This window comes from Petaurus breviceps, unplaced genomic scaffold (assembly GCF_028583685.1).
Source record: "Petaurus breviceps papuanus isolate PSGF00001 unplaced genomic scaffold, PetGlider_PUasm1.0 164, whole genome shotgun sequence".
In the NCBI taxonomy this organism is placed as follows: domain Eukaryota; kingdom Metazoa; phylum Chordata; class Mammalia; order Diprotodontia; family Petauridae; genus Petaurus; species Petaurus breviceps.
The window spans coordinates 13707196-13719137 of NW_027185735.1; the positions used below are offsets into that span (position 1 = coordinate 13707196).

General features: G+C 37.6%; 1 protein-coding gene across 1 annotated transcript; it reads right to left on the reverse strand.

The window, feature by feature from the left end:
- Positions 1 to 336: 336 nt before the first annotated feature.
- LOC138156981 (large ribosomal subunit protein uL14-like) lies at positions 337 to 808 on the reverse strand. The gene has a single exon (XM_069082420.1). It carries the CDS (start codon positions 804 to 806, stop codon positions 390 to 392), a length of 417 nt encoding a protein of 138 aa, XP_068938521.1. The 5' UTR covers positions 807 to 808; the 3' UTR covers positions 337 to 389.
- Positions 809 to 11942: the final 11134 nt, after the last annotated feature.

Genomic DNA, 11942 nt, shown 5'->3' on the forward strand with positions numbered 1-11942 from the left:
AATAATTAATTATTTATTAGAGCACAGAGATATTACAAATATGAAAAGGTAAAAATAATAAGTATATCCTTTATAGACCATAAATTCATAAAAGTTATTCACAAACAAAAGAGATGTACCTAAATGAAAATTTAGAAATAAAATCCTAAATAATGCATTAGTCAACATATAAATCATAGAAATAATTAATAATTATGTGAAATAAAATTATAATGAAGAAAGAACTACCAAAATTTCTGGAATAGAGTTAAATCAGTTTTCAAAGGGAAAATCATATCCATCAAAAATGTACATCAACAAAACAAAAAAAGAAAGGATTAATAAACTGAATAATAATTTTTTTATAGGCAGACACTTTAATGAGGGTTTTTTTTTTTTTAAACGGAGAATCAAGCAATGCTGCCGGCATTAGATGCAATCCTGGGCCACAAGTCAGCACACTCCTTGGCAACAGACCCCGTGATGGCTGAACCTTTCATCTCGCCTTTGTTGTTTACTATAACCACTGCATTGTCTTCAAAATATAGGAACATGCCATCTTTTCTCCGATATGACTTCCGTTGCCATATTAACACTGCTGGATGAACCTTCTTCCGAATTTCTGGTTTCCCCTTTTTTACTGTTGCCATTACCATGTCACCTACAACAGCTGCAGGAAGCCTGTTCAATCTCCCCTTAATCCCCTTCACAGAGATGATGTACAGGTTCTTTGCATCTGTATTATCAGCACAATTGATGACAGCTCCTACGGGGAGACCCAAGGAAATTCGGAACTTTGCTCCCGATGACCCACCTCGCTTAGACATCTTGGCTCCTGGAAAGCACGAAAGAGACTGAATAATAATTTAAAAGAATAAATATCCAACAAATAAACAAATCTAAAATAACCACAAAAGAGGAGCTATTAAAAAAGCAGAAAAGAAATAAACTGGAAACAAAAAAATACGAAAATGACAAATAAAACTAAATGCTGGTTCTTTGAAAAGATTAATAAAATTTATGAACATTTTAACTAATCACCTTAAAAAGAGTCAGGAAATCAAATCAATAAAATAGCAAATGAACAAGGTAAAATCACAATAAAACCAGAAGAAATAAAAAGACTAATCAGATTATATTTTTATTATATGCTAAGAAAACTAGGAACACAATAGAAATAGAGGAATACCTTCTATCAAAATTTTTAGAAGACCAGATTTCCTAAACAACTCAACTAAGAAAAAGAAATAGATTGACCTATAAAGGAACTATCAAGAGTGGTGGAGCAAAGATGGCAGAGTAAAAGAAGGAATTTGGTTGAGCTCATACACCAATTGCATTAAATAATAGTAAAAAAACGACTGTAAATAAATTTTAGAGCTACAGAACCCACAAAATGACAGAGTGAAACAAATCTCCCATTGAAGACAGCCTAGCATGCTGACAGGAAGGGTCTATTGCATCAGGCAGGGAGCCAAGTATAGTCTTGTGTGGGCCATGCCAGCACCAGCAGCACAGACAGTGTCAGAGCAGATCTCAGGAGACTGAATCACTGGCTGCTGTGGCGGTTTCCAGACTTCTCCACCTACAAATACCAAAGAGAAAGTAAAAGGTCAATGGGGAAACTCTGGTGGGCCTGGGTGACAGAAAAGTGCAGTCCAGCCCCTGACCTCAGGGTGGTGGAAGTGGCAGTGACTGAGGCAGAAGCAATAGCAACAGCAGCAGCAGAAGTGGCCGCTTCTAGAGCTCCAGGACCACAGGAGGTGGCAGGACCAAGAAGCTGATCATAGGGCAATTGCAGGAATCTCTTTCCTGATGCTAAGGCAGGATTCTCTTACATTTCCCTGCTTGGATCTGGGTCACAGCATTAGGTGGCAGTCCTGGGGAGAGGAGGAGTGCAGGCATGGCAGAGCTTGTGGCAGCTGTGAAAAGGGAATCCTCACAATTCTGGAGCAGGTGCCTAGAAGTAGCTCTGACAACAGCTGTGTGCAAAACCCCAGAAATTTGGGACAGAGCACTCTCCACTCTGGAAGCAGATTTCTACCATGGCAAAGAACTCAAAAGTCAAGTAATTGACTGGGAAAATGAGCAAACAGAGGGGAAAAAAAATCAGACTATAGAATACTTCTTTGGTGGCAAAGAAGATCAAAACATACAACCATAAGAAGACAATAAAGTCAAAACTCCTGCATCAAAAGTCTCCAAGAAAAATATGAATTGGAGAAGTAGAAACAGGACTTTTGCAGGGCTCCAGCTCCCACCTCCTCCAATTCGTGTAAAAGGTGACTCTGAAGAAACTTTGGAGCTAAAGAATCAACAAATGACACAGAGAAGCTAACCTCCTGCTGAGGACAGCCTGGCAGGCCAGCAGGAAGTGGCCAGTGCAGCACTCTGGGAGCCATTCCCAGCCCTGCGTGAGCCAGAGGTTTTAGCCTCATGGTGGGCCCCACCAGCCACCTGGCTGGAGGGACTTCAGATCACCTGCAGCTGGGGTGGTTTCCAGAATTATCAACACATATATGTTAAGGACAAAGTGAGAGGTCAGTACACTGTGGACTTTGGGATCCAGTAGTTGGAAGTGTGGTCGGCCTTTGCCCCTGGGGCGAGAAGCAGCTGAGGTGCCGTGGCCATGAAGCTGCCACCACATGGCTGCTTCAGCTCCTGGCCTGCACATTGTAGGGGGACCAAGTGAAAAGTCTGAGGGGTAATTGCTCTTGCTTTCACCTGCTTGGCTCTGGATTGCAGTCTAGGGTGGAGGTCCTGGGGTGTGCGACCAGCTTGGCAGAGCGTGTGGAGGCTTCAGAGAGGGCACTCAATGAATACCTTCAGCAGCTGAGAAAAACCCAGCATTTGGGAGGAAGCTCCCCTGTCTGGTGGCAGAGTCCTACTGGGGCAAAAAGCCCAAAAGTCAAGTAATTAAGCAGCAAAATGAGTAGGCAAAGGAAGCAAAGCAAATGGAGCAACCCAACTTTACACTCCTATTTTGGGGACAAAAAGGATCAAAGCATGGAACAGGTGGAAGACCACAAAGTGAGAACTCCTGGACCAAAAGCTTCCAAGAAAAATATGAGCTGGCTACAGGCCATAGAGGACCTTAAGAAGGATTTTGAAAGCCAAATAAGAGAAGTGGAGGAAAAATTGGGAAGAGAAATAAGAACAATGTAAAACAATTATGGAACGAGCGTCAACAACCTGCCTGAAGAAAATAACACCTTAAAAGTAGACTAACTCAAATGATAAAAGAGGCTCAAAAAGCCAATGAGGAGAAGAATGCCTTAAAAAAGCTGAATTTGCCAGATGAAAAAAGAATCTCAAAAGCTCATTGAAGAGAATAATTCCTTCAGAATTGGATTTGAGCAAATGGAAGCTAGTGAGTTTATGAGAAATCAAGATACTATAAAACAGATCCAGACAAATGAAAAAATAAAGGGCAATGTGAAATATCTCACTGGGAAAACCACTGACCTGGAAAATAAATCCAGGAGAGATAATTTAAAAATTATTGGACTAGGAAGGCTAGGTGGCACAGTGAGTAAAAGCACTGACCCCAGAGTCAGGAGGACCCAAGTTCGGTTCCAGCCTCAGATACTCAACACCCACACAATAAAAACTAGCCGTGTAACCTTGGAAAAGTTACTTAACCCCAATTGCCCTCCAAAAAGGATATATATACATTGGACTACCTGAAAGCCATGATCAAAAAAAAGAACCTAGAAATCATCCTCCAAGAAATTCTCAAGGAAAATTGCCCTGATGTTTTAGAACTATAGAGGTTGAAAGAATCCACCAAGCACCTCCTGAAAAAGATCCCAAAAAGAAAACTCCTAGGAATATTATAGCCACGTTCTGGAATTCCCAGATCAAGGAGAAAATATTACAAGCAGCCAAGAAGAAAACAATTTGAATACTGTGGAAACATAATAAGGATGACACAGGATCTGGCAGCTTCTACACTGAGGGATTGAAGGGCTTGGAATATGATATTCCAGAGGTCAAAGGAGCTGGGATTAAAACCAAGAATCACCTACCCAGAAAAACTTGGTATCATGTTTCAGGGGAAAATATGGTCATTCAGTGTAATAGGGGACTTTCAAGCATTCTTGATGAAAAACCAGAGTTAAATAGAAAATTTGACATTCACATATAAGAGGCAAGAGAAGCATGAGAAGGTAAACAGGGAAAAGAAATCATAAGGAACTTATCAAAGTTGAACTATTTACATTCCTACATGGAAAAATGATCATTGTGACTGATGAAACTTTTCTCAGTATGAAATTAGTTGAAGGAAATAGAAATATATGTATGTATATATATATATATATATATATATATATATGTCTTTATATGAGGGTATGCGGGCATATGAATACATATGTGAATGTGTGTATATATGTTTACAGGTATACATAGATAGAGTGCACAGGACCAATTTAACAGGAAGGGATGATACTTAAAAGGTGAAATTAAGAGGTGAGAGAGGAATATAATGTGAGGATATGGGGAGAGACAGAGTGGGGTAAACTATCTCATATAGAAGAGGCAAGGGAAAATGGTTATAATGGTGGGGAAGAACAGGAAGGCAAAAGGGAATGGGTCAACCTTATTCTCATACAATTTGGCTACATAGGTTATCTCACCCTATAGAAGAGTAGAGGGGAAGGGGATGAGAGTGGGGATGATGGAAGGGATGGAAGGCTGGGGGGGAGGGAAGTTGGAAACACCCACTTTTGAAAAGGGACAGGATCAAAGTAGAGAATAGAACAAGTGGGAGGTAGGATAGGAGGAAGGGAAATATAGTCAGTCTTTTACAATATATCCACTATGGAAATGTTTTGCATAGCTACACATATACAACCTATACTGAATTGTTTATCTTCCCAGTAAGGGTGGGTGACAAGGGAGGAAGGGAATGAATCTGGAATTCAAAGTTTTAAAATAAAATGTTTAAAATATATATGTATATATATATATATATATATACAATTATTAATATTATTTTGCATGTAACTGGGAAATATGACATACAGGCCCTGGGGCAAAGAGATCCACCATGGCCTACTGGAAAGTTGGAGAGGGTATGGGAGAAGATATGGGAGAGAGAGAGCAGTATGGAGGAGGGGATATCCAGTGGGATCACTATTTTGGGGTGGTGGGTAGGGGGAAAATGGGGAGAAAATTTGAAACTCAAAGTCTTGCGGAAATGAATGATGTCAACTAGAAGTTAATAAAGTATTTGATTAAATACAAAAAAGAAAAATATGAATTGGTCACTGGTCGTGGAAGAGCTCAAAAAGGAGTTTGAAAATCAAGAAAGAGAAGTATAGGAAAAATTGGGAAGAGAAATTAGAATCATGCAAGAAAATCTTGAAAAATGAGTCAGCAGCTTTCTAAAGGAGACTCCAAAAAATTTTGAAGAAAATAACACCATAAAAAATAGTCTAACTCAAATGGCAAAAAAGGTCCCAAAAGCCAATGAGGAGAAGAATGCCTTAAAAAGCAGCATTAGTCAGACAGAAAAAGAACTTCAAAAGCCCACTGAAGAAAATAATTCATTCAAAATTAGAATGGAGGAAATGGAAGCAAATGACTTTATGAGAAATCAAGTTATTATAAAAACAGATCCAAAAGAATGAAAAAATAGATTCTCGACAATGTGAAATATCTTATTGGAAAAACCACTGACCTGGAAAATAGATCCAAGAGAAATAATTTTAAAATTATTGGACTACCTGAAAGCCATGATCAAGAAAAAGAGTCTAGACATCATCTTTCAAGAAATTTCAGAGGATAAAATAGAAATTGGAAGAATCCACCGATCACCTCTTGAAAAAGATCCCAAAAAAGAAAACTCCTAGGAATATTATAGCCAAATTTCAGAGTTCCCAGGTCAAGGAGAAAATATTACAAGCTGTCAAGAAAAGACAACTTGAGCATAGTGGAAACACAATCAGGATAACACACGATCAGGCAGTTTCTATATTAAGGGATCTAAGGGCTTATAATATGATATTTCAGAGGTTAAAGGAGCTTGAAGTAAAAGCAAGAATTATCTACCCAGAAAAAGTGAGTAAAATACTTTAGGGGGAAATATGGATTTTCAATGAAATAGAAGACTTTCAAGCATTCTTGATGAAAAGACCAGAACTGAACAGAAAATTTGACTTTCAAATACAAGAAGCAAGAGAAGCATGAGAAGGTAAACAGGAAAGAGAAATCAGAAGGAAATTATTAATGTTGAACTGTTTATTTTCCAATATGGAAAGACAATATTTGTCACTCTTGAAACTTTTCTCAGTATTAGGATAGTTTAAGGGAATACACACACACGTACACACACACATATACATATATGTGTATATGTGTGTAAACATATGCATGTGTATGGGTGCATATATATGTATACATGTGTATGTATATATGTGTGTATATGTATACATAGACAGAGGGCACAGTGTGAGTTGAATATGAAGGGATGATATTTAAAAAATAAAATTAAGAGGTGAAAAAGGAATATATTGGGAGAAGGAAAGGAGGAGACACAGAATAGGATAAATTATCTCATATAAAAGAGGCAAGAAAAAGCTATTACAATGGAGGGGAAGAGCAGGGAGTGAAAGGGAATGAGTCAACCTTACTCTCATTGGATTTGGCTTAAGGAGGGAATAACATACTCACTCAATTGGGTATCTTACCCTACAGGAAAATAATGGTGAAGGAGATAAGAGGGGAGGACAATAGAAGGCAAAGTAGATTGGGGAAGGGGGTAATCAGAAATGAACACTTTTGAAAAGGGATATTGTCAAAGGAGACATATAAAGGATATTGTCAAAGGAGAATAAATGGGGGGGGGGTGGGATAGGATGGTGTAAAGCCAAGCATGAGCAGCTTTCCAGAGGACTGCTGCTGTTAACAGCTTTAAGGTTCTGATTACATAGTATAGTGAATTCTCTATTTATTCAGCAGTAAACAAAACATTCACATAAACCAAAGTACAGCATTCACAATGTTATAACATAACAAGTTATCACTAAAGTGACCACACAGTTTTCACCAAAGTGAACAGACAGTTTTAAATGAAAGATATCATTCAGTAAATCCTTGACTCAATCATCCTTAAGGAACAAGCCTCCTTAAGGGACACAAAGTACAAAGGTCAAAGTTCTCCAACCCTAGGTCACATTGTCTTAATGTCTCAGTCTAAAAGTCTTCTTTCTTCTTCACTGGAGATTAGTTTCCAATCATCCTTAAAATTTACAAGGTACAGAGTACATATTTCTCTTACCCCTAGGCCACAGTAAATCATGATCTTCTCAGTCAGCATTAAGTACCCAGGAGACCTCTTTTCATTTTGACTTGAGGCTGGCTCTCAGATTCCATGGTTCCTCTTCCATGGTCCCAGTTTCTACCTGAATCTACCAAACTGTCACCTGGATTCAAAGGTAGGTAGCTCTCAGCTCCTTGTCCAACTGCTCATCCAGTTCCATATTGAAACTCACAGTGTCCAGTCTACCTCAAATCCTGCACAGTTTCTGTTTCTGGGAAGACAAAGCTTAACAGAGCCAAAACAACATTCATGCACATTGCTAGCAACATCATCAATTCACTTTCTGCCTGTGAACTCAACACAGACCCACAAAGTCTGAAAACTCTACACAAATTATCAGTATACTTCCAGGGCCTCCAAAACACTCCTCCAGGACTTTTTACAGACAACAATAAAATCCTCTTTTGGGGCTTCCAGTAAGGTCCCAGGGCTTCTGTACAAAGTATTACAGATCAACACAGACAGAACAGAAAAAGCAGAGTGCTGGGATACCACAAGTTTTCTCCTCCTTAACTCTGCCACCACAAGTGTTCTCTTCTCAGTTCTACCCTTTCATAGCTTGGGCTTCTCCTTATATATGGTCATTAGCTCCTACCTGTTGCATCAGCAAGTTCCTCCAACTGTGGGGTTCACAAGTTCTGTTTCTTAACAAAGACTTGATATAATCAGGGCAAGGCTCAAAGACACTTGAACTCAAACAAGATGCTAAATATTTAAAGTAGCTGAAACAAGGCACTAAGTACTTCTTTGCTTGCCATTACAGATGGAGGGAAATATAGTGAGTCTTTCACATTATGACTACTATGGAAATGTTTTGCATAACTACACATGCATTACCTATATTGAATTGCTTGTCTTTTCAGTGGGGCTGGGTGAGGACGGAAGAAGGCAAAGAATCTAGAACTCAAAAGTTTTAAAAATAAATGTTAAAAAATTGTTTCTACATGGAACCAGGAGGGTGTTTTTTGTTTGTTTTTGTTTTCTTGGTAGTTCCCTTTTAAAAATAAAAGAATTTATTTATTTATTTTTAGTTTTCAACATGCATTTCCACAAGATTTTGAGTTCCAAATTTTCTCCCCATCTCTTCCCTACCCTAGATCCCAAGATGGCAAGCATACTGATTATGCCTTGCCCCAGGCTGCCCTATTTTATATCTCCCCTATCCTTCTCCCACTTAGGCCCTTCCCTCTTACTTTCTTATAGGGCAAGATGGATTTCTATACCCTATCTACTGTACCTCTTATTTCACAGAATAATCCTATCAAACTCTCATACTACAATTAGTAACCATACTTTACAAATTATTCTCAAAAACTGAGAAAGAAAACACCACATCAGAATTCATTTATGAGATAAATACAGGCTTAATTCCTTAACCCAAGATAGATAAAGCACAGAAGGAAAATTATGGCCCAATAACATTAATGAAAATTGACTCAAAAAATTTAAATAAAATCCTATCAGACTATAACTATCTGTTCAAGAAATTATTCATTATGGCCAAGTTATATCAGGGATGCAATATAATTAGTGAAGTTAATCATCTTAAAAATCAAAACCACATGATTATTTCAATAAATACAGAAAAAACTCACACATGCGAAAACAACAAAGTATCAGCATAGAGGGATTTTTTTAAAATATCATAAAAAGCATCTATCTAAAACCCAAAGCAAGCATCATATGCAATGTGGATACACTAGAACTTTTTTCAATAAATATGAGTAAAGCAAGGTTGTCCACTGCCTGTATCTATTATTTGATATAATTCTAGAAATGCAAGCAACAGCAATAAGAGAAAGAAATTAAAGGTATAAAGATAGGTAAAGGGAAGTTAAAACTATTCCTGTTTGCTGGTGATATGATTGTCTACTTGGAAAATCCTAAGGAATCGGCAAAGAGAGATAGTTAATAGCTTCAGCAAAGTTGCAGGAAAATGCCCCCTCAAAAATCAACTACATTTCCACATAATAAAAAAATCTAAGAAGTAATAATGGAAGGGAAATTTCATTCCAAATAATTGCAAAATGCATAAAATATCTGGGAATTTATCTATTAAAGCACAAAAAGACTTGTATAGATTCAATTACTAAGTGATCCTTAAATAAAGAACAATGTAAATAGCTAGTGTTGAGTGTTCCTGCTTATACTGTGATGACATAATGAAAATAACACTACCAAATTTAATGTATATTTTAATGCTATAGCAACCAAATTATTATCTATAATTTATAGAACTTGATAAAATAGTAACAAAATTCATTTTAAAAAAGACAAAAGATCTAGAAGGTCAAGAGGAATAATGAAAGGAGGTAGGGACAAAATAGGAATAGCACATTCAGACCTCAAACTATATTATAAAACAGCAGTTACCTAAACTATCTGTTCTTGGTTATGAGAGAGAGAGACAGAGACAGAGAGAGAGAGAGACAGAGACAGAGAGAGAGAGCTAAATTGTGGTACTGATGTCTGGGTGAAGAATAGAGTGATCAGGAAAAGAACCCCTAAAGCCGAAAAAGCTCTAGATTGTGGAGAGTTTTTTGCTTTATTTTATTTTTGCCAGTAATCTGCAATCTGGGGGTCTCAAAATTCAAAGACAAAGGGAAGCTTTGTTAGGTTGTTCTAATATCATGTCAGAAGAGGGAGAATACTACAGTGCCTCTGAATTATTAAGTGAGGTGACCTAGCCACCATGATCTAGCCTACTCTTTTGTGACAGTGCTGCTTGAAAAGAGACTGGCCTGGAGAGGAGTGGATAAGGGAAGGCAGGAAGGAGAGTCACTTCCCAAAGGTAGAACAAATCCTGGGCAGAACCGACCTACAGAAATAAGGTGAGACTGAGAAATGAGTGAAGTTTCTTAGCCCAGTTCTGCTCCCCACAACCAAGAACCACCAAAAGTTACTAGTGCTACATATAAATTGATATTGGGCATTGCAAACTCTTCCCTATTTGGGCCTACCTTTCCAGTTTTCTTACATATTATGTCCTCCCACACACTGTGGTCCTGCTATCCTGGCCTACTTTCCCTTTCTCACTTAGGGCACTCCATCTTCTGGGAAGAGGGGAGATCATATATGTATTTATGTATGTATGTATTATATGTATGTATACCTACACAAAGCAACTATTCATGAGCCTCCAGTTTTCTCTGAATTTCTCAAACAGCAAGAATCAATCATATGGCATCAGAGCAATATGAAGTACAATGCAAGATAACAAGAAATTAAAATATGCAGCCGGCTTTCCTACTAAATATCCCCAAACTGACTGCCACCTCCTATGTATCTTCTGGAAGCACTAGTTGACTCTCAATTAAACACTCTTTTTCCCCAGTCAGCATCATGTAGTGTATCAGCATGGCTCTTGTGATGACTTATAAATAAGTTAGTTTCTACAAACAGTTCCACTGAATTATTTCCAGATTCACACATTGATCTATTAAAGAAGTTAGCATCTAAAAATGAGTCTGTTGGATCAGCTCCAAGGTGATGAACATTAATTGCCATAAAACAGATAGCCTTTGTAGAAGGCTCTGTAGAAGCAGTCTGCATGTCTATTGTGGTGCCACACCTTGCAGTTTAGGCTGTGGTGCCTAAACAGCTCACTTTTTTCTTGGCATAGCAGGATAGAGAATGGCATTTGCCATGGACCAAATGCATTGAAGTTGCTTGGCACTTTGATCCTCATGTCCACATCCTAAAACTAGATTATATACTCCTACCATCCTTTGTGAGCTCTCTTATCTCTTCTAATTGTTTCCAACTATGCAGGTAATATATATACATATATATATATATATATTTTATATTTGTAACACCCTTTTTAAAACCTCTCATTTTCAGAGATCTCCACACTGCATATTTATGTGTAGCCTCCTTGGACATGCATGCAATTCAGTACTTTCTTTAAATGAATGACTCTCTGACCTCTAAGTATTGTGGGATCATGTCAGTCCTTTGAAGAATCACAATCTCATTTTTGTTAATGGAAATCTTTGTAAATTATAGTAGGTATATAAATATATGTAGGTATATAAGATATATATATATATATGTACAAACATTAGAAATCTTCATCAGCTAGTAACTGTCACAAGGAATTGTCCTAAAGACACAGGAGATATGCAGGTACCTTGCCATGTTTATCCATCTTAGAATGATATACAGCAAATTGAGAAACATAGTATATAGCACATATAGTAAATGAAAAACAGATATAGCGAGTTATATTCGGTAGACCAAATACACAGGTTACATGCAGAAATATGCATAACATTTATATTAAAGTCACATAAAAGATAAAAATGCCTAGATCACATGCAATACATTATCCCTGGATGATAATTTGTCAACCTTATTACTAGATGAATAGTACTGCCACTTCTACAGTGACTTGTTGTAGTTCAATTCCTAAGCTCATGGATAACATTTTGACAACTGGTAATGAGCCACTGATAACTTTGGCATCTAAATTTCAGTCTCTTGTCTCTCTGGGCAGAGGCCCTTCATGGAGCCAGGATATTTTACTTTACTTAATCCCAAATGGACACAAAAATGCAATTTCATCTTCAACTGGATCCTTTATATATGAGCTCTGGAATTTGGCTATAATAGTCCTGGGAGTTTTCATTTTGGGGTC

Excerpts from the sequence above, each read along its gene's own strand:
- LOC138156981 (XM_069082420.1), bottom strand. The coding sequence starts at position 806 with ATGTCTAAGCGAGGTGGGTCATCGGGAGCAAAGTTCCGAATTTCCTTG.